Source organism: Sinohyriopsis cumingii, unplaced genomic scaffold (assembly GCF_028554795.1).
Source record: "Sinohyriopsis cumingii isolate HCF-2022 unplaced genomic scaffold, ASM2855479v2 utg000229l, whole genome shotgun sequence".
In the NCBI taxonomy this organism is placed as follows: Eukaryota; Metazoa; Mollusca; class Bivalvia; order Unionida; family Unionidae; genus Sinohyriopsis; species Sinohyriopsis cumingii.
The window spans coordinates 3,367,635-3,394,576 of record NW_028315879.1 but is presented as its reverse complement, the minus strand read 5'-3'; the positions used below and the strand labels follow the sequence as shown (position 1 = coordinate 3,394,576).

Genomic DNA, 26,942 nt, shown 5'->3' with positions numbered 1-26,942 from the left:
TACACAAATGTATCTTGCAGTACAAATTAATGTTTCCCTCTGCAAACCTGAATATATGCTGCAAATATTCAGGAGAAGAGGTGCGCTGTACTATCGGTTGACCAGTTTACCGCGGTATTTATTTTTACTGGTGGTATGTACCACGGTATTTTTCCACTATCACAAATTAATGGTGAATATTACATATGTAATTTATGATTTTTTAATGACATGTATGCCAACGCGGTGGCCAAATAGAATGATGTGACTAGAGTATGTTAATGTGTTATATTATGGTCTTAAACGAAGTAACACAAAAATATACGAAACCAACATGTTTATTAAAAGCAACAAATAACTTTTTTTAAGTTACAAAGTGGTAATTGTCAATGAATTAAATCCGAAATAATCCTTAACATTCTATCATATATATATATATATATATATATATATATATATATATATATATATATATATATATATATATATACTGTGCTGATGCGCCAATAGTCTTGAATTAGCCGATGTAGCAATAGTCTTAAATAGGTTAATGTACCAACAGTTTTGATGTATCAGAATGATATAATCCAGAATGACTCTGATTGAATTCACAATAATCTTAAAGTAGTGTATTTTTAAAAATATCAGTGAGCACTTTGCAGTTCGAATCTTTAATTTTTAAATAATTGATTCCTCTCAAATTATAACTGAACACAACTGAAAATGATTCCACATACTGGTCTTAAGTTAGGAATCAAATAATTTTGTTTACCTCAACCTTAAATAAAAACCTAAGTCACATTCAGGATTTGATTCGTAAGTTCACGTCCAGAACATTCTAAATTGGTAAATATGGCTAGACCTTGAAATCAAACGTCATAAACATTTTTTTCTCAGAAAAAGATTATAATAGTCAGGTAGGCTAAAAATTACACAACCCTCAACCACGGACAAAAGTCAAGCAAAGATAAATAATTTAAAAAAACTAATAATTAAGTATATGTATTTATATGGAAGACTGCGAATCAGCATACGATTTTCGGGATCGCGCTTGTTTTCTCTCTGAATTGTACGAAATTACTCAATTCGACTAAATACATTTTCGTTTTTGAATTAGTGTTTTATGTCTCTTGTCCCGCTCTGCTAAATATCTTGCTCAGATGTTGGCATCCTACTTAAAGTTTCCATGCCTATCATATGAATAGTACGGCTAGTAGATGCTACGCTTCAGTATGAACACCTATTTTTATCAACAGGATGGCTAATGTCAACATGATGTCTTCCACAGTATCAGCTATAGTGTAAGCTTCATCTCCCCACTTTAATTACAGGTTTTAGATTACAACACACATCCATAGCAAATTCATCTGCTATAATGTACTAGATATTTAATTTTCGGGAATGGGGTTGTGATTTTATTTTGAGCTGAAATATTCTTTTACTTCAAGGTAATTAGTATTTGTTTCCCAAATAATATATGGATAATATATGATGTAACTTTGCTGTAAGATTTTTTTTCTTCAGATACTGACAGACAGAAGTTATACCAAATAATTGTGAAGTGCCTGTCCCATAACATTTAATTATTGGTCTTTAATATATCTGCGGTATACCGCGGTACGTATTGCTCACTACGTTCAGAAATAACGCAGTATTCCTCTGTACAAAATTTTTCATGGTAACCATCTCAAGTCAGGATTGAGTAACGATCTTGCGGTAACTGTTGGATATTCTCAATAAAATAGGCCCAAATTAATGTTCGTCGTCTTTGTCCCTGATACAGGTATATTCGCGATAAGTGGTACTTCGAATGCGCACCACTGTAAATATACAATATTTACATACCAGTTAAAGGCAACTCATTCATTTATATATATATCAACAAGGACATGTGACCAAGTACATATGTGTAACTATTAACATTACGACAAAAATACGACAGCGTAATCCTACATGTCCTCTCTTACGAATATTAGTTGTCTTCTCTCTCCAATATTAGTCACTTTAAATTTACTTATACGCTGTGTACTTCTCCTATAAAAAAACAACATACAAAATAAAAAAAAAAAACATAAAAAAAATTCACAACAACCTGAGTAAATTTTCTGTAGGTGCAGGTGCACTGAAGTATGATACCGCCGCCCTCGTTTGGGTGTCTGGAATGTAAATACTGGCTAAAAGCATAACATTTTCACGTGAATAACTCATGGCCACTTGTTAACAATGAACCAATCAATTCACGAGACCGAGTTATCTAACTTTTGATTGGATGTTTCTTCCCATGCATCGTTTCCATGTGAAAACTTTCCGCTCATTTACAAAAAGATAAAATATGAAAAGAGGGCGATACACATTTCGATGGATATATGCTTGAAGTTGCACTACACCTGATTCTTTATGGCATCTAAGGAAACTTATGGGATACATTTACTTGCAGGAGGGTAAGTTGATCGTTAAAATATGGCAATAATGTTACAGAAAATGACCTTCGATGAGTATTAGGGGACCTGCCGCTTCAATTCAGGTCATCATGCCTGCCACTAGGGCGAAGTTTTCATTAGTCGTATACATGACGAAACTGAAATACATTCAGATCTGTAGTTAGTGGAGTTAATCCACTTCAGGTCAAATTAAAGTTTCAAAAGCCATTAGGTGTTTATGAAATATTTGTTATCCTACGGTTTGCACCGTGTGTGTGTGTGTGTGTGTGATCCAGATGATTTCCTAATATCCTTTTTGTGTGTCGTGGGAGGTTTTATATATATATATATATATATATATATATATATATATATATATATATATTACATGCACGTAAGACTTGGTTCAATTAGGATTATACTCCAGAATGTGTACTGCACATCTTGCAAGGCAATAAGTAGTAGAGCTGTGTACATAATTGTTATCATTGTTTACAGTTAGCCCGGAACGCTGTATTAACCACAGGGGCTCGTATCCTTGCTTAAAATTGACTTGTCATACATGTACTATATAATAACTACAAAGGGGGACACTTGTCTCCTTTCTCGCGCAACCCATTTAAGAATAAACGCTGTTATTTCAAGCCACATTTTGCGTAGCCTAATAAATTATATAGTACATGTATTAATGCGGTACTGAATGTTGTTATTACTGCATGGCCATACATTGTAAAGTTACTTAACTTATCTTCAGTTTATTTATATTTTAAAAAAATCGCTGTCAATCGAAGTGCGTGAATGTAAATACTGCTGTATATGCTGGCTGACCCAGATGTACGGTACCATGGGGGGACAACTCTACATTATTGCAGTATTTGTCAAACATGGGTATGGTAACAAATGATCAGAGTTTCCTCCTACTTGTCCCACCCATCTTGTGAAATCTTGACTTTCATATTGGGGTGTAAGGTCAGTGTCATTTGCCTATCGAAAAGATGCGGAGTAAGCAAAGGGGTGCTGCTTACAAGTGGGCCTAGCAAACTTGAACGACCTTTCATATACCTGCATGAACTCGCATGGGATATGATTTATTTTCTCAGAAAATGTGAGTTAGGCATTCATTATGCCTTGAATCCCCTGACAGACGAAACATAACAACAGAGTTGAAGAAATGAGACCTACAACTCTTCCGTTGCATAAGTAGTCATCTCGCAAGCTACATGTCATTAAATCAGATGTTTGTGAGGGTTGTTATGGTTGGGTGGGGTGCTCCCTATATTTTATCAAAATTATTATAGAAGTTCCACCCAGGCTCGATTTTGGTTGAAAGTTGAATTAGTGAAAGATAGATGTGACTTGTAAGGCTCCGAGCCCCCAGTCAGCAATGCCAATGTTTAAATGATTGAATATATAAAAAAAGTGAAATTCTGTGAACAACAATTTAATAACAATTCAATAGTCAAATGATTCAAAGTTCCCAAGTACTCTCCTTTACATTACATCACTTGATTAGTAGTGTGAGATAGGTTTCCACCTGTCCTTGTATTCTAGTCATCTGTGTAGTCTTCTCTCCTATTCCTCCCAATTCCTTCTTCTCTTCCTCCCAAATTTCTCCAAATTCCTTCTTGACTTCTCTACACTCCTTCTCCTCCACCTTCTATACATTTTCTCTCCACCAACTAGACTTTGGTCAACTCCAACTGCTCTGGCCTCTGCTAGTCTCACTTCGGTCTCCACCTCTTGGAGACTCAGGACTCTACTGAACTGGAAGTTCTTTCCCCTAAAAAGCTTCCTCTGAAAATGCAATATTTTTCCTTAGCCCTCTCATTTCACACTACATCCAGTCTATCATCAGATAATGGCTATTAAATTTCTTCGGTCACGCGTTGATTCACATCAAAATACCCAGTTTTTGTATGGTAAAACAACGTCATAATAAAAGCATGGTATCAGTTCTCATACATACATGAATAAATTGCATCACATCAGTTTATATTCCTAATCCCATTATACTAAACAATATCACAACAATCAGATGCATTTCTTTTCATTACAACTAATACAGAGTACACAAATATCCATGCTCTGATATATCCATATGTCCATAGTAACTAATCGTACATATTTCAACCCTTTTCCAAACTCACAATTCAAGCATGCATAAATTCCAACATAATGCATTAATAAATGTAATGGTTTACTATGAAGTAACCTAATAGCGACTTACAAAAATAATTCTGACCACTAGTTAACAATCTACATAATTCTCTATGTAAGCTCAAGCCTATTTCTCAAATACGCATGTAAATGAAACACTACAAAGGTAATTTTACATAATAAATGATGCTAGTAATTAAGTATACATGCTACAAATAATTACAATTATGATGCGGTAATATTCTGCAAAAATTGAGCAAATATCTCACTGACCTTTTCAAAGCTTTGTCTTTCCTTAGAATTTGTTTTACTGCCAGATTATGAGTGGCTTTCTCAAAGCAATCCTATTTGCTCAGCAATCTTCCCATTAGAGCTACTGACTTTGCTTGTGAGTTACGAAGTTATAATTCAGATCTAAATTGTAATCACACCCTCTATCTCAATTCCAATTGGATATCGCTGGGAACCGATCAAATCAAACTTAGTGGACAATGTCCTTCTCACGGTCTGTCCATGTGGGGATGGATGAGAACAAGCCCTATTTACCTGGCGGGTTTCCTTTGATCTCAGAACAAACCTTTAACACATAGGTGTGATACGGCAAGGCTTTGTCTAGTTGGCACGATCTATCGCTTGTGTCGATTCAAGATTCTGCTCTCTATGCGGGTCACAGTAACCTTATGTAAGAGATTAACTTTAGCCCACAGCAATGTTTAGACATCAAACACATGGGCACGGCAATTATACATGTCTTAATACTTGGTCTTAGCAAACGTGACAATGTTGTACATAAAATTTGAAAATATTAAATAATTGTCACAATGTTTGTAAATGAATAGAATGCACTTAATTCTGAAATATTTGTTCTGAGAACAGTAACTAGGTTATTGTTTTTTAACATTCTGCACTTGAATAAACGTAATTCAAACTTTACAAACAATCAAGTGAAACTGTTATTACCTTATGGCTATTGGAATGTACACATGCTTGAAAAATCAGAAATTCATTTTTGGTTTATGCATAATAAATAAAAGAAATGAATAGTGTAGCTTAAATTATTAATCAAATAAAAATAAAATGGTAAGCCTAGATAAAAAAGCATACTTAGTAATATAGTTTGGTCTGTTTCAGATCTGTCTACAATAAGACATGAAAAATGAAAAATCTCCATCATTTAAATCTTTTGCGGATGTGCTAGAATTTTTTTTCTCTGCAGGTTACATGTTTTAAAAGAAAATATGTTATGCATTGTTTGAGTGGCATCTGTCTTAAAATTCTTTGAATTATTATTCATCATTATTGATAGTCACTTTTTTTATTCATTCACAATTTCAACCCGACTATTGCCAGTGTGTGTGAGAGGATGGGGCTAACATTGCAATTGTCCATGCATTTCAAACCAGTTGGGAGTTTTTATGCCAACACGGCAACCATATTTGCATGGGTGAATCAGTTTTTATGAATTTTTGTTCAAGAAAGTTAAAATTCTTTTCTCTACTTCTTGTGCATATTTTTTAAGTTAAGGTCACATGGCAGTATAAAAATACTTCTGAATGACCCGATTCACAATATCCCGTAACCGGTTTATTCTACTCGTTTTACAGTTAAACAGTGAAATTTAAATCTACATTTTTTATTCACAGTATCCTATAAATGTCACCACCTAATGTCAGCAGGTATTCAGTCTCATTGTCTGATAAAATTCTGAAATCTTCCATCGTTGTCCAGTAAATAGTTATGGTCTAGTCATCATAAATATTGTCTGACTTTCCTTAGCCTCACTGGCATGTGCAGGTGCTTACGTAGAGACTGAGCTTGGGGTTTCAATGGAACACTTTCATCATGCAGTTTGTGAAATCCATTAAAAGGATTGGGGGCCCCGAGTGGTCTAAAGCGCTCTCCATTACGGATCACTGCCATCTCACCTCTGTCTGCATGGGTTCGAATCTAGGATTCGGCCGATGTGGGTATGTGAGAAAGCTTGCCAGTAGCTTCTCATGGGTCGGTGGTTCTTCCCGGGGTTTTCTCTGGTTCTTCCTCCACCATTAATACTGTCCACCATGCATAGCCTATCATGTGCTGAAAAATTGCATTAAACCCCACAACAACAACAACAAAATTAAAGGATTGCATCTAAACACGTGTTAGCTCGCAGCAAGATCAAGTAAGCATTCTCCGTTCCTTGCCACCAAGCAAGCTTCACTGCTGGCTCAGTTAAGTTTTGTCACCCAGGAAAACAAGCAGAGAGGTTAAGGTGAAAAAAATTGCATCTTGATGACCCACTTTGTCTGGTAGCATTGTCTTGTGTAGTCCAAAGTCCTGAAGCCCCTTACTGAAAATGGTTTCTTCCAGAAACTGGAATATTGCATACTTTGGAAACTTCATTTAGTTTTGAAATGCTAAGAAGACTACAGTGTTAAAAGACACCTGGAAGTAATTGGGTTAGAATATGTAAATGAATGAATGAAGTTACACAAGTTTTTGTACATTTTTTTGAATGTTATGTTAGAAAAAAGAAAATTGAATAAAGATAATCCTATGATTCTGGCTATTTTATGGCCTTTAAAACCCTAGTTATATGGAATACCAATTTGTTCATCCATGAGGCTTGATTTTTGAAAACATGTTCTAAAATGATGTTGATTTCATTCACAAACAATCTTTGAAAAGAAAAACTGGAAAAGACCCAAAATGTTTTGTTTTTAATAGAGGTTGTTCGTCGATTTAAAGCTGACTGTCCAGGGTAATTGATTGTTTGGTAAACCAACAAGTTATTCTGTGCTGTCTTTATTGTTGTCTGACACTTCTGACTATGAAGGAGAAACCCTACAGTGGCAAATTTTATGGTAGACACTCTGCTATTAGAAATTCTTGATTTCGTCTGATGACTTACCATTAGAGAATCGCCGACCTTTTGTTCTTTATTGGAGACTGGAAGTTGAATCTTTTCTATTTTAGAAACTGCTTATGCATGCTTGCTTAATTGAATTAGTATTGGACATAATGAGCATTTTAATTGATGAATTCCCAAACTCCACCTGTCTACCTCTGGTTGATGATCAGTTGTTTTCATTCAAAATTGCATGAAAATATCAATATCATCAGTGGACCTCGAAAATATCTCTAAGATGATATTAACCCTTTTGGTAAGACACTTTAAACTTGTAGAGTTCCGATTTTTGTGGTTTTCGTGGCTGAACTAGATCACAAATTTAAAATCATAACAAAATTTCTACCAATCTGTGGGGCCTTGAGTGGCCGAGTGGTCTAAAGCTTTCTCTATTATGGATCACTGCCATCTCACCTCTGTCTGCGTGGGTTCAAGTCTAGGATTCGGCCAATGTGGGTATGTGAGAAAGCTTGCCAGTAGCTTCTCGTAGGTCGGTGGTTCTTCTCGGGTTCTTCCTCCATCATTAATACTGGCCACCATGCATAGCCTATCGTGTGCTGAAAAATGGTGTTAAACCCCACAACAACAACAACAACTATCTACCAATCTGCAATCTGCCACCCTGTTGTATGAAATGGAAAGACTTCACCTGTTTTTTGTTTGTTTCAACCTGGCTGTCTATAATGCTGATAACATGAAATATACATTAGGATAAGTACATAAATGACACAGAACACGGGACCTAATTGATTACAATTTAATTAGCATGCAACATTTCATGAACATGAAAACTTGTGTAAGGTTATGACCCTGTCTGATGTATAGTAATAAACGTAGATTTACTCTTTGTCATCCTTTATTTCCCAAAGCACATGCATTTTTGAACATATCAGCCAACTGTTCAATAAACTATTATTATTATTAGTAGTAGTATTATTAGTATTATTCCACAGCATTGATTTGTTGTAATATTTGTTTTGTTCATTGTTGGCTGCAATTATGTGAATTATTTAAAATAAAATACTTCATATTGACATCCTGTTAATGTACAAGGTTGCAGAACATGGTGTATTGTTTTTACCCAGCCATGTTGTAAGTGGTCCTGAGGACAGGCAGTTTTCTTTGAATTACACTTCATTCCTAGGCTAGATATCTATATATATATATATATATATATATATATATATATATATATATATATATATATATATATACACACACACACACATACATACATACCTTTTGTTACTTAACTGCTTTAGCAGGGTAGATTCCTTTTAATTAGTACATGTAGTACCACAAATAATTGTTAGGGCAAGCTGATTATTTTTGGACAAGTCTTTGCACATAGCATACAGTCAGATCAATTCTTCTAATAACTTTCCTGAAACTTATTAAAATCTTTGTGGCTTTAATTTTAGGATTCATATTTTGTTCCATCTGCCATTTTCTCCTGTTGGTAAGCAGACTCTTTGTTATTATGATAGACCAGCTTTTAAAACTGAACTCATGCAAGAATATGTGTGCCGTATTCTATTCATGCACATGCATGTTGCTATTTATGGTACAAGAGGCACAAGCCTTAACGAAGCAAAATCGGTTGGAACAGGTAGAGATTACCGTAATGCTACATGGTAGTTCCTTGTATTACAGTGTGTTCATAAACTCATGATATTTGGGAATAAATTCTTGTTTGAAATACATCCTGTACATATTTACATAAATGGGAACATTGCGCATGCAAAGTTTTTGAATTGTTGTACAAGAAAAGAGATTTAACAAAATATCAAAGTTATTGAAAACACTGACTTCTTGTAGACTTTTTAATATTACATGTACTTGGCACTTTAACTTATTAACCCCTGGCGACAAGTTTACATGGCAGGAGGTAGTAGCCTACTGCCGAGCTCTATAGCGTCAAGGTTGTGTATGATACACTAAAGTGGGTGGTATTATAGAAAGGCAGACAGATGTAGCTCTGCATTGATACCAAATAATCTGGAAGCTTTAGTTGCACTACAACAAACCTCATTTTTTGGGCCCAATTTTTTTTCACCCAAAATACGCTCGTGGTCAGAATCCAATTTTATGTCAGGATTTTAGACTTTTTGGTCTCAGATCTAAGGCAGACCAGTATGAACTGCAAACAGACAGATGAATCTTTGCATAAAGTAGGATAAGAGGGGCATTTCGAATAAAGAGTGGTATCGCTATGAAAATGATGGGTCTTTAAGCAAAAAAAGAAAAAAGAACTCCAACTTTTACCCTTCTGTTCATGTGGAAGCAAAATAACCAATGAAAAACAATGTTTTTAACAACTAGGCATTAGGCTGTTGGAAGATCAACTGGAAATTGATGTATTAGGATGTATTCAGAAATTGCCTACAACATGTATGTGTTTCCTACTTGCATTTCAGGTGAAAACAACAAAAACCTCCAGGGGTTAATGAGTTTACTAGATTTTCCCAAAACATCAACATTTTGAAGAAAAAAAAATTGATACCCATCCCTACTCGACATATTGCAACTTTGACAAAAATGTTTCTCTTTTGCAGTATTGGTGGCACAGTAGGTGCAGTCTTGACGTGTCCACTTGAGGTGGTGAAAACTCGGCTGCAGTCTTCTGTTGCATCATTCCATCATCCAGTTTACCTTCCTTCACACAGAGCAGTTCACTATGTGCCTGGTGGACCTAGTTTAAACTGGAACATTAACTGTTCCGAACACAACTTGCATGAATTTCATCATACAACACGTGCAGGATCTCTTGCAACACACAGTGCAATTTCAGTAGCAAGGAGGCAGTCTGTGGGACTGTACTACAGTCTTAGGTATGACTTGTGATGTAATTTTCTCCATTTTCTATATACTTACATATACTTGTATTTTAGAATTCTTTGGATTGGATGAGAAACACATAGCTCATGCAAGTTCGAGACGTGGTGGTAAGCATACAAGCAGTTTTGTGTCGTAATTGCCAAGTAGTGTGGTTTCCGAAATTTGCTTATATAATGTGTATCATTGTATATAATTCCAATCCAAGTGCACGCTGCATAGATTTAGATATGCCATTGCATAATATCTTATCTTTGCATTTTATTAAGAGTAATCAGTAGCAGAGACAATATACCGGTAATCCCTGGTGTGTCGGCGCATCATGTGACAGCTGAGTTAATGTTGTTTGCAGTCGGACAGGACCTGTATATACACTGATTAAAACTTGCATTTTACAAATGTTTAAATTAGTCCACAAGAATGGAAATTCTTTGGGACTGTACTAGTCTTCGGGAAAGCTCAAGACTTCATTTTATCAGTTTATCATATGCTTAAATGTGCATGTATTTAAGGAATTCTTTTGGATATGTCAGGAAACACAGCTTACCTTGAACTTTGTCACATTCTTGTGGTAAGTGTATTATTATAAGTTGGACTTGTAATTGGTAAGAAGTCAGATTTTGTTGGAACTGACTGGTATGTGAATATACATGGTAATTAGAAATGTTTTTTTTATGTTCAGATTAGTCCACACAGATGCAGTCAGCTTTACTGTACCACACACAGTATTTGCTATGATTTAAAACACAATTTAGTTCAAAGTAGTTGAAAGTTTAGTGTATTTGACCTTTAACCCATCTTCCAGGAACCCTGTTAGTGGGAGCCATAATGTGTACCCTATTCAGACAAATCATTTGACTTGCCAGTCAGCAGATTGATATGTCGGTGGCATCACATTATTTCTTAAGCTAAAGACCGCTCCGGTGGCCTAGTGGTTAGAGCGTCCACCTCAGATGCGAGAGGTCATGGGTTCGATCCCCAGCCGAGTCATACCAAAGACTTACAAAAATGGTACTAACAGCTCCCTCGCTTGGCGCTCAGCATTAAGAGGTTAGTGTTAGGACTGGTTGGTCCGGTGTCAGGATAATGTGACTGGGTGGGACATCATGCTACATGTCTGTGGCATGATGCCCCAGTGCTCGACATCACTATAAACTGCCACATTGCAGACATCGTAGCGATATGACTGAAAAATTGTTAAAGCTACGTTAAAAATCCAAATCACATCACAACTCTTAAGCTAAAGCATGGAGTGAGGAGTCCAAAGCATGGAGTGAAAGAGTCCATATTCTGTATTCTAATATTTTATTACCTGATACATTGATGCCTTTCTAAGAATACTGTACATTTTTATAAGCAGTTTTTCTGTTAACTACTTCACAATGTATTTATACCTCCACATCTCCAGGCATCCAACACATGACCACTTGACAGTCTACTGATTGTGTGTTCATCTAGCTGTATTCCTAGATAATAAACCTCTGTCATTCCAAGTGTTTGCAAGTTATTTCTTCCACCAGAGCTATTTAATTGTGCTTATCAGCTGATTTACAATGTCAGTAAACAAACACTTCTAACAATTGTAATTTCCTGCCTAGTCACAATTACTGTGCCATCATATAATATGTGGACACTTTCAAGGGAACAACTGAGTCTCAAGTGGTAGACATTGATTTAGGCTCCTCTTACATTGTCCCAACTATTCCCAGCTAATATATCTACCGTTGCTAGTATTCAGGAAGTGCACTACTGTACCTCGTAGCTCAAAATGAAAGCGTGGCTGGCAATTAAACATGTATATTTTACAACCATGCTCCATTTGGACATCTTAGCATTTCTGTGAGACAAGAATATGCCTCGGATGGATGTTCACGCAGCAATTTACAGACAAATAATACTTAATTTCGACTACAAATTGCTCCTGAAAGAAAAAAACAGCCTTGTGTACTTCTAGTTTAATTGGATTGACTGTAGGAGTGACTGAGAAGTTGCTTCTGAGAAAAAAACTGTGTATTCACAACTTCTTAGTCAATTCTTCTTGAGTAAATAGCAGAGGTTGTCCACATGGCAGCTATATTGACCTTGAAGTTGCAAATACTGGTGGCATACTAACAAGTAGACACACCAGGTGTTTTCCTAGTTGTGCCTGGTACTGCTCAGACTGTTGAATAGCTTGGCATACCATCTAAATTAGCTCAGCAAATTGTGCAAGAAGTAGAGCAGAGCTCTACAGGGCTGTGTTTGGTAAAGATGAGAAACTTTAAAAATCATTGAGAGTAAATAAACCTTGGTCAAGTTGTCCTGAACCTTGCTTATAATCAAACCTGTCTAGAGCAGCCACAAATGAGAAAATGCACAAGTGGCTTTGTAGACAGGTTACCTCCGAATGATAGGTACAGTTCTCAGAGTTAGTTAAGACAGATTTATGCTAACTGAACAGTATTTATTATTATTATTAATATTATTATTATTATTATTATTATTGGTTCACATGTATGATAATTAGCAATGGGAGTATGCTACTAAGATAAATGTAGTTTGTTTAGCTATTTAGTAGCAGTCAAGAAAATTATAACTGTGTTACATGCCATCCTGTCTCTTTCTCTCTCACTAGTGCAGTATACCTCCTGTATGGTTAAAATCTGCCTTGCTTTTGAAGCTGACGTATTGATTCCTTTGAATTTCACGGATTATAAAGTGCAGTCAAATTTGAACCATTTAAACATCAATCTTTATCTATACCATGCAGCGCTCATCAAACAAAAGTTTAATTTGCATACTTGGAGCAGTCACTGCTGATAGACTCCAGTGTTTATGGAAGTCAGGGTGAAGCCACTGTTTGGTTAAGAAACACCTGGTTACTGACCATGGAAAACCGGTGACCACTGATTACCTGATATTTATGTAGGAAATTTGTGGGGGAGGGGGTCAGAATTTAGAATGGCTGTTGGGCCAGGTTACTGCTGACCTTGGGTGACCATATGGATAGGGTTGACTGTATTCATAACAATTATATCAGTAACAACACTATGGAAGGTCTGATTAATTAATTTCTTTATTTTGGATCTTTTATATGATCCTAAACTGTTAGCTTTATAAATTGTAAAAAAAAATAATTAAAATCTGTTAAAAGTTCATGATCCATTCATATATATTCAAGTCTATTAAGAATTCATCATCTCCATATATATCTAATATGGCTAATGACTGTCTTAAAATCTTGTTGTCAGTATTCTTCCTGATTATTATGACATGGGGATTTGAACAAAAGACTTCTATTGATATCACTTGGCCCTAAAATTAATTTTTTGCCAAGTTGACATTCATTATGTGCACCACAGTGGCTAATTTGAAAATATTTTGATTGCTGAAGAATGTCAGAGATGGTTTCAACACTTGGCAGTTAAAAACTAGAATTAAATTCATGGAAATTATTTTCATCCAGTAGAGTGTCAGTCCTTTAGAGGGACTCTTGATTTCTTTCTTGTTATGGCAATATCTTTTTCGTTACTGAAACCCCAATGTGTGTGTGTGTGTGTGTGTGTGTGTGTGTGTATATATATATATATATATATATATTGTGTGTGTGTGTGCAATGATAGGACTTCAGGCTCTTAGTACAAGACCTCACGAGCATGGAAGTCCAGAACTACCAAAAGTGACCAATTTATTGAACCCATTATAAATATTGTACTTTTTGTTTCAGGCATATCATAGAAGTCGAAGGTGTCAATGGATTATTCAAAGGATTAGGGCCAAATTTGGTGGGTGTGGCTCCTTCCAGGTGAGTTCATCGTTATCACAATTAAAATAATGATTACCAATTTGCTGTAATGTAATTTTGCCAATAATCACCCTTTGTGCATGTCACATGGGCTGATTATTTCTTCCCCGTTTTAACAATTTACTTATTAAATGTTTTTTTTTTTTGTTGCAAGGAAACGATTGGTCCAGTCCCCATTCACAGTCATCTTGCCCATGTTAATTCCAGAAATAAAGAAATGGTGCACAAAGGCCTGTTCAAGGTTGCAAACGGGGGTCATAAAGGTTAAAAAAAAATTGGGTTCGTTAGCAAGAAATGGGTTGTCATTCAGTGTCAGATCAATTATAGATATCTTTTATGTTTAACTTCCTTTTATACGTTTTAATGTGCCTGCTATAGAAGCATATTTGTTGCAGTGTAGTTTAAAAATAATGGTTTTGTCGATGGTAGAACAGGCTACTATGAACAATGCTTCATACATGTCAGCCATTACACTTTTGGTGTAATCATTATGCTTTTTTTCACCTGACTATATCTGAAGCCTGTCTGTTTTATGTACTTTGCTTTCTTGGTGCATTTAAAAGAATAATTAAAACAATAAAAAGTTGTCATTTTTATTATATCTTTATTCCACTTGTATAAAGTTGGGAATATTCTAAAATAAAGAGTGCTGCATAAACACAAAATAAGAGTACATTTTTCCATCCTAGACATATGCACTTTTGTTATTTTCTGTTTATAGTGGCTCAATTTGACACATTTCCAAGAAAACAGGTTTCTTCAATTTGAAAACTTGCTTCACAGATTCATTATACTTTGATAATATATTTGGCAGCAGACAAGTCTGTACTTCAAAGAAATCACGCTAGATGTTAAGCGAAACGGGCTTTATCAATATCACTGATGGATGTTATGTAACTGAAAAATGTTAGAGGAGAGGGAAGTGTTTAAACCACAGAACACGTTGGATGAGAAAAAGGACAAATCAGTAGTGTTCTTTCCAAATTTAGAAAGAAGAACATAAAAAATGATGTAATTAATATAGCACTCATGTTGAGCACATCATCATGCTCATTTCAGAATTTGTGGACTTCATGATCAATAACTGAAAGTTGGACATGTGGACTAGTTGAAGAGTTGTATATAAATTTTTCACTGTGTTATGTTCTTTTTCATACAGTAGAACCTGTCTTGATTGACCTCCCCTTATGTCAAAAAATATTGGTCTTTCAAGACAGGTGGTCTCTCATGAAAGGTCATAATATTATATAACCAATAAATCTTTTCAAGGAGAACGTGGTCTCTTAAGACAGGTGGTCTTTCATACCTGTGGTCTCTCAAGACAGGTTTTACTGTACTTGTATTAGCATTAATTCTGCATACACCTTTCCGGGGGTTAGCATGTATGCTATTTTAGACAGTTCACTCAAATAAAAAGGAAAAATAATATACTTCCATGGATCTCGAATATAATATACAGGCTTTGAATTTAACTTAAATTTCTTTGTAGCCTGAGGGATTAATAGATTGAGAAATTTACTCATCCTGCTTAATTTTCAATAATATTTTCCACAAAACAATGTCAGACATGTATCAAGAATTTAAAAAAAAAACTTTTATTTCTTGAATATCATCGTCATATGCGGTACAGATGTTTCTTTAAAATTGTCTGTCATATGGTTGATTTATAGTACATGCTTCTCGAGATAATCTGGATCTAATTCCAGAAAGGGATCCATGTCCCCTCCTCGACGTTCTCCATTCTTGGTCCACATGAATTTACTTTATGTCTTATCAAAATGACCATTAAATTACAGACTAACAGAATAAAAGCATAGATTGCAGAAATGTGATTGTTTGCAGTAAAATCTGGACACTGACTTGCCCATTCTTTTGGATCTGGGTTTCATATTAGATTCAGTTGAATTGGTCAGGGTATCAAACTAAGTGAGCTTTGTTGCCTGGGATGCTTTAAAACTGCATATTTTGTGATGCAAAGCATTGGCATGATCAAGCAGTTGCTAATTTCTTTTTTAAATGGCATCCAACAAACTGCATGTCAGGATGAAAGGGATATTAAACCTCTTGAAAGTTTTAATAGTAATGAAGAAGAATAAAATGGAATATGCAGATTCTTGTTGGGGGGCGGGGTCATGAGGGTAATTGTTATGCTTAGTGGACAATATGTGTTGATTTGATTATGTCACATGGCAGGAAAGATGATTTCCATCGCCACTGAGAAAGCCTTGTTAGGGTTGACAGGTCTAGAATAGTTCTGCCTGTAAATTTATGACAGTATAATATATGTTAAGTTCAATATAAATTGTATGTATTTTAACTTTTTTGTACATGTTTGATATCGATAATGTTACGAGTCTATGCTCTTCAGATAAGTAACAGAAAGGAGTGAAGACAACAAGCTTTGTAAAATTTAACAAATAATTTATTTCACTTGAATACAAAGTGAAAAATGAGAGAGAAAAATAATTAAGGAATGGCAAATTAAATCTGAAAATAATCCTAGAATTAAAGACACAAGTCTTAATAATAAAATGTTCGTTAAATTCAGTTAAAGTCCCAAAGAGATCCGAAATTGAAGGTGATGACGTCTGTTATAGCCTACAGAGTACTGATGTGTCAACAGTCTCTTGTTGAATCACAGAAATATTATGCCAGGTTTGAATTCAGTATAAATTCCAATGAATGTCTATATGCAAGAATTTTATCAGAGCACTTTTGTATTTCCAGAGAAAATAATCACTTGAATTCAGTAAGTTGAAGAAAATAATATTCAGCCCAAACTGGTCACAACATAATACAACTTAAAGTGCATGATGTTAAAGCATGACTGGTAAAATCCTCACAGTCACAAGATAATATAGTTCTCTGCTTCCCCCAGATAACAAATTAGCATTTTCTAAAAACAACTATTACCTAATGGAAAATAACCTTCTAGAATGATGTAATGAGCCTTGTTTACTTGCAACACTATAGGTTTTAAAATTCACTTTGTAATCTCTAAAACCCCGACCCAAATTAACTTAATTTGGTTAATAAGCTCACTCACATAGAGAATAATGAAGCTATTATTAGCTGTTTACAGAAATGAAATAAAAATTAAAAATGAAATCAATCAGTTCTTGCAGAAATTAACTCAATTTTGGACAAGGTAAAGTCCAGCAAACAATGTTACATTACAGTAACATAAAATAAAAAAATTTAAAACTAACAGAAACAAATTTAAATATACATAACAGTAGATATTGTTAAGAGTATAATATTTATATAGTTGTATAATTATTTTTCACTCAAGATTTTTTAAAATATGCTTTAAAGTTAAGATGTGAGAAAACTTGTTCAAACTCATGACTGAGTGAAACTGACGTACTTTAGCTGACCTTTCTTAACCCCTAAATATTTCAATTATTTTTCTCTGTATTGCTAAAATGTCTTAATCTGATAAATTCATTGTTGCCTACATCGATATCTATGTCTGACTTGTTGAAGCCTTCATAGTCATAATTCTAATCATCCAAACTCGAAGTGCTGAACAAAATCTTCACTTCCATTTTGGAGTTTGGAGAATCTGACCCAGTTACTTTAAATAGGTTATGACTGTTTTCATCAGCATCCACATGTTATGAAATAATTGTCATTTACTTCAGTGCCTGTAGTTTCTAATAAGGGTTCTTCTCTGAAGGTGCTGCTGTGAAATCCAGTGCAGATTGGATGATGTTTACTGTACATGTCAATATATGCTCTAATATTTATGATGCACAAGCATCCAAACATGGCTATGGGCAAGAAAAAACTGAAAGATGGTAGTTAAAAATTCATTTTAATACAACATTTTGGTAATCAAACTTCAAGGTATTTTATAGTTTGCCGAGTACAATGTAGAGTCTTTGACGACAGCTAGTGTAACATATATTCAAGATTGAAGACTCAGCTGTGGCGACAACGATATACTTTATTTCTGGATTGAATTTATGATAAATCTGAGTAAATTTATACAGATACACAGTATTTCATTTCATCAATAAACTGATTATTTGAGAGAAAGAAGTAGTTGAGGAAAAGTGAGAATTTTTATAATATAGTAATTAATGAGTGACCACTAAGTTAAATGATCTGGAATGGAAAATTCATTTGTTCATCTAATTTCTGGTGGTCCTGATATTCAAATATTTTGATGTTTCCATGAGTTCATTGGGCACTTGATACAACATTTATTGTTGTTGTTGTTGTGGGGTTTAACGCCATTTTTCAGCACACGATAGGCTATACATGGCGGCCAGTATTAATGGTGGAGGAAGAACCTGGGAAAACCCCGGAAAGAACCACCGACCCTTTAGAAGCTACTGGCAAGCTTTCTCACATACCCACACAGGCTGAATCCGAGACTTGAACCCACGCAGACAGAGGTGAGATGGCAGTGATCCGTAATGGAAAGCGCCTGGACCACTTGGCCGCTAGGGGCCCCATACAACATTTATATGGTGTCCAAAAAAAGATGTAGACAGTAAGGGTAAGGTGGCAAATATGGATTTGCAAGATTTTCTCATTTTTTTTTATTATTACAAATGAATTAAATATTGTCCAATACTTTCCTTTGTCCTTTTAAACTGTGCCACCTCCCATCAGTTGACAGCGACATTGACTTTGGGATTCTATGTGCAACGCAGAGTTGAATGCAAAAGTGACGTTAATTGCCCTTCATCTGAAAGGCTGTTAGCTTTATGTGGCCAAGTCATGTGAATCTTTAGGAATTTGGAATAACCATCAGAAGAAAATACAGCAGCTAAATACAATAGGTGCATGTAGGTAGAATAGGTACACCACGTGTATTGTGTATTATGGAGGAAAACCATCATCCCAGTAGGAAGTGATCATCAAACCCAGAAAATTCTAGTACACTATATATTCATGGCAAATGCAATAGTTTAGTCATGAGCTGGATTGCATTGTACATACAGAATAATGCTGTAGTATGCCAACACCATGCCGTATGTGCTGCATTTCTTGTGCTCCAAAAGGCTATTCTTAATTCTCACAGGGATTATAAGTTTACAACATTTTTGATTGATTTTGGTTAAGACTGCTAAAATGTTGCTACATTAATGTGAGAGAAAAAAAACTGAATTCAGTACATTTAATCAATCACATTTACTGAAATGACAAATGGTTTTTGGTTTCTGTTATTGATGATGGTAATAAGGTAATAAATTTAAAAAAAACGTGTACTCTGTTCCTGCTATTTCAAAGACATTACTGCTTGAAAACTAGTCCCAAGGTTTTGGTGAGAAATATCATGGGAATATACTAATGCTTCTTAAATATTAGTCCCAAATTTGGTAAGCAATATTGCGACAAAACCTGCCACGGACAGATCAGGTTAAGTGTAGCTGGGGTTTCCAAAATTTCAGAAGGGCTCTGACTTACCTCGCAAAAGCACCAGAGCAAAAGTCTACGTGTCTATTTACTCAAAGTGTGCATAATACCTAGTAAACTTGAGCAAGTATAAAATGATGGCAAAATTTAAAGTGACAAGTGACTGTACATTTGAGTGTGTACTTTTTTTTAGTTATGGGGTGGTGGTGGTCTGGACACCCTGGAAACCCTACCCCAAACAAACCCTGTATGCTACTTGAAAACTAGGCACAGTTTAGTAAGAAACATTGCAGACAAATACTAATGCTACTTCAAAATGAGTCCAGATTAGGTGAAAAATATTATGGAAAAATACCAATTCTACCGTACTTACACGGTCATAATAATAATAATAATAATAATAACACTGGTCAACAGTGAAATCATTACTGACTTGAAAAGGCCCTAATCTGTAGTATTTTGGTGTGCCGAACACGAATATAACCGTGAAAAATTTGTATTGGCTCTAGTTTTGAAGATATTTATATACCTCATTTTCTATGTTTCACTGTGTAAATTTCTCCAGTAGGACTGCAGCAACATCCGGAATAATGATGTAACATTGCATAATACCATCATGCTCACATCATCCACAGTTGATTGCATCATTTTCTGATGCAGTGCAATACTAATGCCATGCGGCTGCTGAAGTAAGTTGACGTCAGCAGTGTACTATACATGTGTAGGCCTATTATACTAATGCCAGGCGGCTGCTGAAGCTGACGTAAGCAGTGTACTATATAAAGCCCAATCAGATAGGTTCAGCATTTAAAATATTTTAGACGTTGTGCGAGACAGTTCAAGCTACTGTTACATAAAACTTATTATTTTATCCATTTACGTACAATAAAGAACAGTAATGCCTCGAAAGTGTGTTAATACCGCGGACAATTTTTGCTATATTTGTGGGGAAGTGACATTTGCCAACCAGAAGAAAAGTATCAATTCTCAAGTGAAGAAGGCATATCATCTTTACTTCGGATGCAAGGTTGGTGACCAAGACAAGCCTTGGGCTCCGCATATATGCTGTGCTACATGTACAACACAGCTTTCACAGTGGTTGAATTGCAAAAGGTCATCAATGCCGTTTGCAGTCCCAGTGGTGTGGAGAGAGCCAAGCAACCACCTAAATGACTGTTACTTCTGCTTGGTTCCTCCTCTTTCCGGCGGAATAACGAAGCGAAAGAAGTCGAGAATAGTCTACCCAAACATTCCGTCTGCATTGAGACCAGTTCCACATGGTGAGGGACTTCCTATTCCAGAACCTCCAGCAGAATATTCTCTTGATTCATCTGACGAAGACAAAGGTGAGTCGACCTGTTCTTCTCCTGGTCCATCAGCATGCAGTGATCCAGATTTTCACTGTGGTGCATCATCAACCCCACACAGAATAACACAGGAAGAACTAAATGACCTGATTCGTGATTTGGACTTATCAAAGAACAAGGCAGAATTGCTAGGATCAAGACTCCAACAATGGAATCTTCTAGAAGAAGATGTCACAATTACTGCATATCGAAAGCGCCACCAGCAATTGGAGCCTTTCTTCAGAAAGGAAAGTAATCTGATATTCTGTTCCGATATTGAGGGCCTCATGAATGCTTTAAAAATCACTCATGACCCACAAGAATGGAGACTGTTTGTGGACTCTTCGAAACTGAGTCTCAAGGCTGTGCTTTTGCACAATGGAAACATTCTTCCATCTATTCCAGTAGCGTATGCTGTCCACATGAAAGAGACATACGATAACTTAAGGCAGCTACTGAATTCCATTGAGTATAACAAGTACAGCTGGCACCTCTGTGGTGATTTGAAGGTAGTTGCCCTTTTAATGGGACTGCAGCAAGGATATACAAAATACATGTGTTTCTTATGCGAGTGGGATAGCCGAGCAAGGGAAATGCACTACATGAGGAAGGAATGGACTCACAGGCAGAATGTAGCCATTGGAGAGAAGAATATCCAACACCCAGCTCTGGTTGAGGCTCAGAAAATCTTGCTACCACCCCTTCACATCAAACTAGGTTTGATGAAGAACTTCGTGAAAGCCATTGACCGGACTTTGCCAGCATTCCGATACCTGCATGAAAAATTCCCTCGACTCAGCGAAGCAAAGATTAAAGAGGGAGTTTTTGTGGGTCCTCAGATTCGAGAGCTTTTCAAAGATGACCGGTTCAACAACTTGCTGGAAGGTGACGCGAAACAAGCATGGAATGCTTTTCGCCTAGTTTCTACAAACTTCCTCGGAAATGTTAGGGCAGAAAACTATAAGGAACTAGTAGAAGACATGTTGATGAAGTATAAGAAACTTGGCTACAATATGTCTCTAAAGATTCACTTCCTTCATTCCCATTTGGATTTCTTTCCTAGCAACTGTGGTATTGTTAGTGATGAACACGGCGAACGTTTTCATCAAGATATCGCAACAATGGAACAAAGATACCAGGGAAAATGGTCCACTACAATGCTGGCTGACTACTGCTGGACACTCCTCAGAGATGCTCCCGAACAGCTGTACAAGAGACAGGCGAAGAAATCTAAGATGTAGTCAATGACTTGATTTTTTATAGGTAGGCTATTACAGTTGACCTTTTACTATTGGAATGCATTTCGGTATGTAAACATTAATTTCTTGCAGATTACAAAAAAACTAGAGCTAATTTTGCAATTTGACTGTCATATTCGTGTTCAGCACATAAAAATTGATAAGAATTGACTAATTTTATTTCAGTAACATGACTTTTGTAAAAATTTGTTGTCCAGTGTAATGAGTACTTTGTATAGCGCCTAATCTTTAGAAGCTCTAAGCACTTTACAACATTAGACAACACCTATAAGATCAAAAAAACATATAATGATATGATTACAAAAACAAACACCATAAAATTAGAAAACATTAAAAAAGATAAGAACATGAAAAACCAATGTTCATTTTATTCCATGCCCTTAACCCGTATCACAGATGATACAAAAAGGTTGCCTCTGTGGTATCCATAAAGCACATAAGCAGCAGGGTAAACTGATAATGAGATGCATTTTTCGCGAATAAACAAAAAATGGGTATGGATATTTGCATCCACATTTTTCTCTACATGACTTATCAGGGGCCTTTGCATCCAAAACATTTTCCATTTCTTGAATAATTACTGAACATCCATTACCTTTATTTTTAGACCATCTCTATTATTATAATTTATAGATAAATTACAATTCCTAGATGAAACTAACTTCGACAGGTAAAACTTACTATTGGTCGATTTTTGTACAAAACACCTTTTTAAATTCAGAGATGACTTTCCATACATCCATGCTAGGTTAATAGGTCACACATGTAAACTAAAAATTAGCAGCAGTCCATTAGCCTTAGGCTATAAAAATGTCATGTTCGACTGGTAGTTTACATAATGGCCTAATGGCTGTTTAAGTTTCACTTGCTGCGAGTTTGCTTGTAGGAAGGATATGGGAAAATTCAGCAGGACAAGTAAATTTCTCAATCAGTTATTCCTTCTGGCTACATGGAAATTTGTTAAGTTCTAGGGCTGATATTGTGAATGTTGTCCCACGTCTCTAAAGAATGAAAAGCTGCTTCGCATAGCCTATCATGTGCTGATAAATAGTGCTAAACCAACAAAACCAAAATAAAATGAAATCTATTAGAAATGCCATTTTTCAGTATATGATAGGCTGTGCATGGTGTCTTGTAGATCTTATAAAATGTATAATCTTGTGGTGGAAGAACCAAAAGAATCTTAGGAAAAACCATGAACCCACAGAAAGCTACTGTCAAACTTTCTCACATACTCATTTTGTCCAAGCCCAAAACAAACCCTCATGGACAGAGTTGAGATGTTCAGTGATGTGTAAAGGCGAGCTTCTTTTACCACTTGGCCACATGGTGCTATAAGATCTACTAGCTCTGGTTAGAAGGAAATTTGTTAAATTCTAAAGAGTTTTATAAACTGCATTTGGAGGGTTTTAAAATGGCAAATGTGTCATTTTCTGTATCCAGTGATCATGTCTCTGCAGTTATAATGCATGAAATATAGTGCCATGGATACTGTTTTCATATAAATACACCCATTTCCCACCCCAACCCCCAATTTGAAAATCCTCTGCCCATACAAAGACTCCAAAGGAGGAAATCAATGGATCAGTTAAGATCTGGAAACATCCTTTCCCCCTCGTGGGATAGTCTAGCAACTGTCACTGATAAGCATGTTTACCTGGCATGACTATGTCCAAGGTCACAATGATTATTTTTACATCATAAGACGGTGACAACCTTATCTGATGAACTACCTGCACACTCCTACATACCTGTGTGGTTACTATTTCATTCACCTGTTGATAGTAACAATGGAATTTTTTGAGTGGAAAAAATGTGTACTGGTTTGCTTAGGAAATTTTCTATTTATACACGCCTTCTGGATCTATACACATATTTATTTCAGTATAAAGTATGAAATATTTGTCTTTTTGCAAGCCCAAAGATTGAATTTTTTTGGCATTAATTTCACAAGACATGAGCATGGGGTCTTGAAATCTGTATTAGATGTTAAGAATAATTTATTAAATAAACTTAAAATTATTATAATGAAGTTGCTTTTCAGTTAATTTGAAATGCCCTAGACATTGTGCTTTAACAATTCTTTCATGAAACCATCACATCGAGTGCACAATAAATTTTACAAATGAGATGGGTCTATGAAAGGTAATGTATTGTATAGGGAGTGGATCACAACTATACATTAACATGTTCAGTCATCCTTGATATTCCCAGTCAGATGAGGGTGTCAGTCCAACGCTGCATCCAGTGTTTATGCATTATTGTGAATTGGTTGAAATTTAACGAACAGCGATTGATTCGTCATAGCTACTCAGTTGTTGATTTTAATTCGTTAGAGATATTTTTTAGCAGGACAATTTATGAGAGTCTTATTTTCTCAGGCTTGGTAAGGTTATGCTATTTTTATCAGAAAGAGTTTTACGCTAATATGCGCTCTGCCATGTTATTGGCACATGGATTGTGCTAAAACAGTGGAAAAATGCATCGTGTTAAATGGAAACTGTTATTTACATAACTAAATTGGCTGGGATGGAGTTGTAAAGATAAGCAGGACATTTCCAGTTGTATATTTGTAAATTGGTGCTAGTGAGGAACCTGCACTTTACATGTACATGTACTTATGCGTGTATAAACATAAACAAGTTAATCACCTTTCTTAGCCTTGATTTGTTGACTTCTGCTGAGCAGAATTAGAACTTTTGATACTCAGAACAATTTTTTAACATTAATATGGTTGTCAACATTTTTGTGAAACTTAGATTGTTGCAAATTTATCTTTTGACACTTAGTTATGCTGGAAACTTGTTTAAGCCAACAGAGCACTCTTTTGAGAAATGTTGGAACCTTTCTAGGCCAATAAATCACTCTTGCCAGAAAGGTTCAAAAAATTTCTAGACCAACAGAGTACTCTTGGATTTTATCACCTTATTTACATCATAGGGTGTGGGTTTAAAAAATCGCTTATCTGGCCCATGTGCTGGAGGAAGTTGCACATGCCTGGATTAGCATAACGATGATGGCTGTAAAAGATGATGGATCATAATGGATTTGAAGCCCCTCCAGCTAATGGCAATCTGTTTCAATGTCTATACAAGACTAAGTAGTAATTGATGGTTCTTACAAGGACTGGGTGACCCCAACATTATTACTTTTCAGGTCATTCAAGTTTGACCTTGTTGTTTTGTGTTTAATGCCATTTTTCAGCACACATAGGCTGTAAATGATAGGTAGTAAAACTGTTGGAGGAATAGCCAGGGAAAAATCTTATTAATGTTTCTTAAGGTTTACAACAATCATCATGCAGTTATAAGTGGAAAAGAAAGGTTGTTGCTTATTCTTTGCATTGACATTTGGCACTCTTGCTTGTCTTGGCAAATAAGAGTACAGCTTTCCCCTGTTACAATGTACCTCCTTATCATGCGATCCCGAAGACAAGATAGTATTTACTAATATGGACCCTATATATGGTTTCGACACTGCCCTGGATGACTTCATTGCAATTTTTGGGGAGAATCTCTCTTAGAAAGTTTAGTAATTGAGGTCAGTGACCATTTCATCACATCACATCATTGCTATTTAACACAGTTGTAATATACTGTTCAAAGTAACTGGGTCAGATTTCCTCCATGTCCAGCCTGCAAGCTACAGGCTTCATTAGAATTATTTCTAGGAAGGCTTTACGAAGTCGGGTTTAGGCAACACTGATTTTTGACAATTTATTAGGTTTGGATAATTTAGGGTATGTAGTCGTAGATAATGAACTAGTTTATTTAGAGGTTGAGACAGATCAGTTACTGTTGATCATGCACCTCTACTGACTTCACCATGAATCATTTCTCTCAAGATTTTAAAATGTATGACAAACAGTTCAGTGAAAAATAATTATACAGTCATCAAGATCAGATTATCCTTAACACGCATGTAAATTGATCTCAATTTTACAATCACACCTATTCATGTAGAATCATCTAGGTATAGCTGGTGTTCTATATATAGAACACTGTACTGCAGGGTTTTGGCACATGTATATATATTGACAGTCTGCACAGAAACAAACTATGAGAGGGTTAAAAGTGATTATCAATTTCCAGATTAGAAATGTCTATGTTTATTGTCATTTTAGCTGTTACAGTTATTAGAACCCACACAGCAAGCCATCATCCATTCACCATAGTGTAACCATTTACATCCTTCATTTACTGAGCTTATTTCTTTATGTCGTCTGTGCATACAGTCTTTGGCTTTTGTCTCTAAATAAATTAAATTCATTTCTGGATGGCTTTATTCTGCATTTTGATTTCATTCATTGGTACTTTAACATTCCATATTTAACCCAAATGATGCAATTCATACAAGGAAGTGTTGTAATAGATGACTGCAGTTCCAGGGTCGCTTTTAATTTACTCTGAAATTAATGGACATGTAAAATGAACTGATGGAAATGATATATAAATACTAACCTGTGTTAATTCATATGCTAATACATGCAGATGTAATCTTAAAATATAAATGTGAAAGTTTAACAATGGACATAGATCTTCATTGAAATGAATGCAGTAATTTAACATGAACTTTGACTTTTAAAAAATGAGATCTTGTTATTGTGGCAAGTTTTTCATCTCAAACTCTGTTTAGTTTCTACCTGTAAAACTTGACATCTTGCACAAACCGGTTTTGAGTGACTACGTGTCTTGATGGCCTACATTTTGTTAGCAGAATAAGTGGTCTCTCAAGACTTGTTTTACTGTATTGCATTACATATGCAACTTCAGGTTTATAGTGTTTTGCATTATATATTTATCCTGATAGAACCAGTTTGAATGAGTGTTAGAGTGTAGTATGTAAAAATGGATAATGGGGACTTGTTAAGTCCATGAGTGTTCAGTATTCCCCCCTTGGGGG

At 35.5% G+C, this 26,942-nt stretch overlaps 1 protein-coding gene and 1 long non-coding RNA gene across 2 annotated transcripts in view; one reads left to right on the top strand and one right to left on the bottom strand.

Moving 5' to 3' along the window:
• Positions 1-2,263: 2,263 nt before the first annotated feature.
• The window catches only part of LOC149774450 (solute carrier family 25 member 36-like), a 45,544-nt gene continuing 20,865 nt past the window's right edge, over positions 2,264-26,942 (top strand). The window contains exons 1-3 of the mRNA XM_089945198.1: positions 2,264-2,420; positions 10,002-10,277; positions 13,988-14,065. Coding sequence (XP_089801324.1) covers positions 2,377-2,420; positions 10,002-10,277; positions 13,988-14,065 — 398 coding nt within the window. The 5' untranslated portion in view covers positions 2,264-2,376. The remainder of the gene's footprint in view (positions 2,421-10,001; positions 10,278-13,987; positions 14,066-26,942) is intronic.
• On the bottom strand, positions 3,831-12,599 carry LOC149774451 (uncharacterized). The gene is made up of 2 exons (XR_016416824.1): positions 11,594-12,599; positions 3,831-4,193 (listed from the first exon to the last, which is right to left on the bottom strand). It is a non-coding gene; the product is annotated as an uncharacterized LOC149774451 (long non-coding RNA).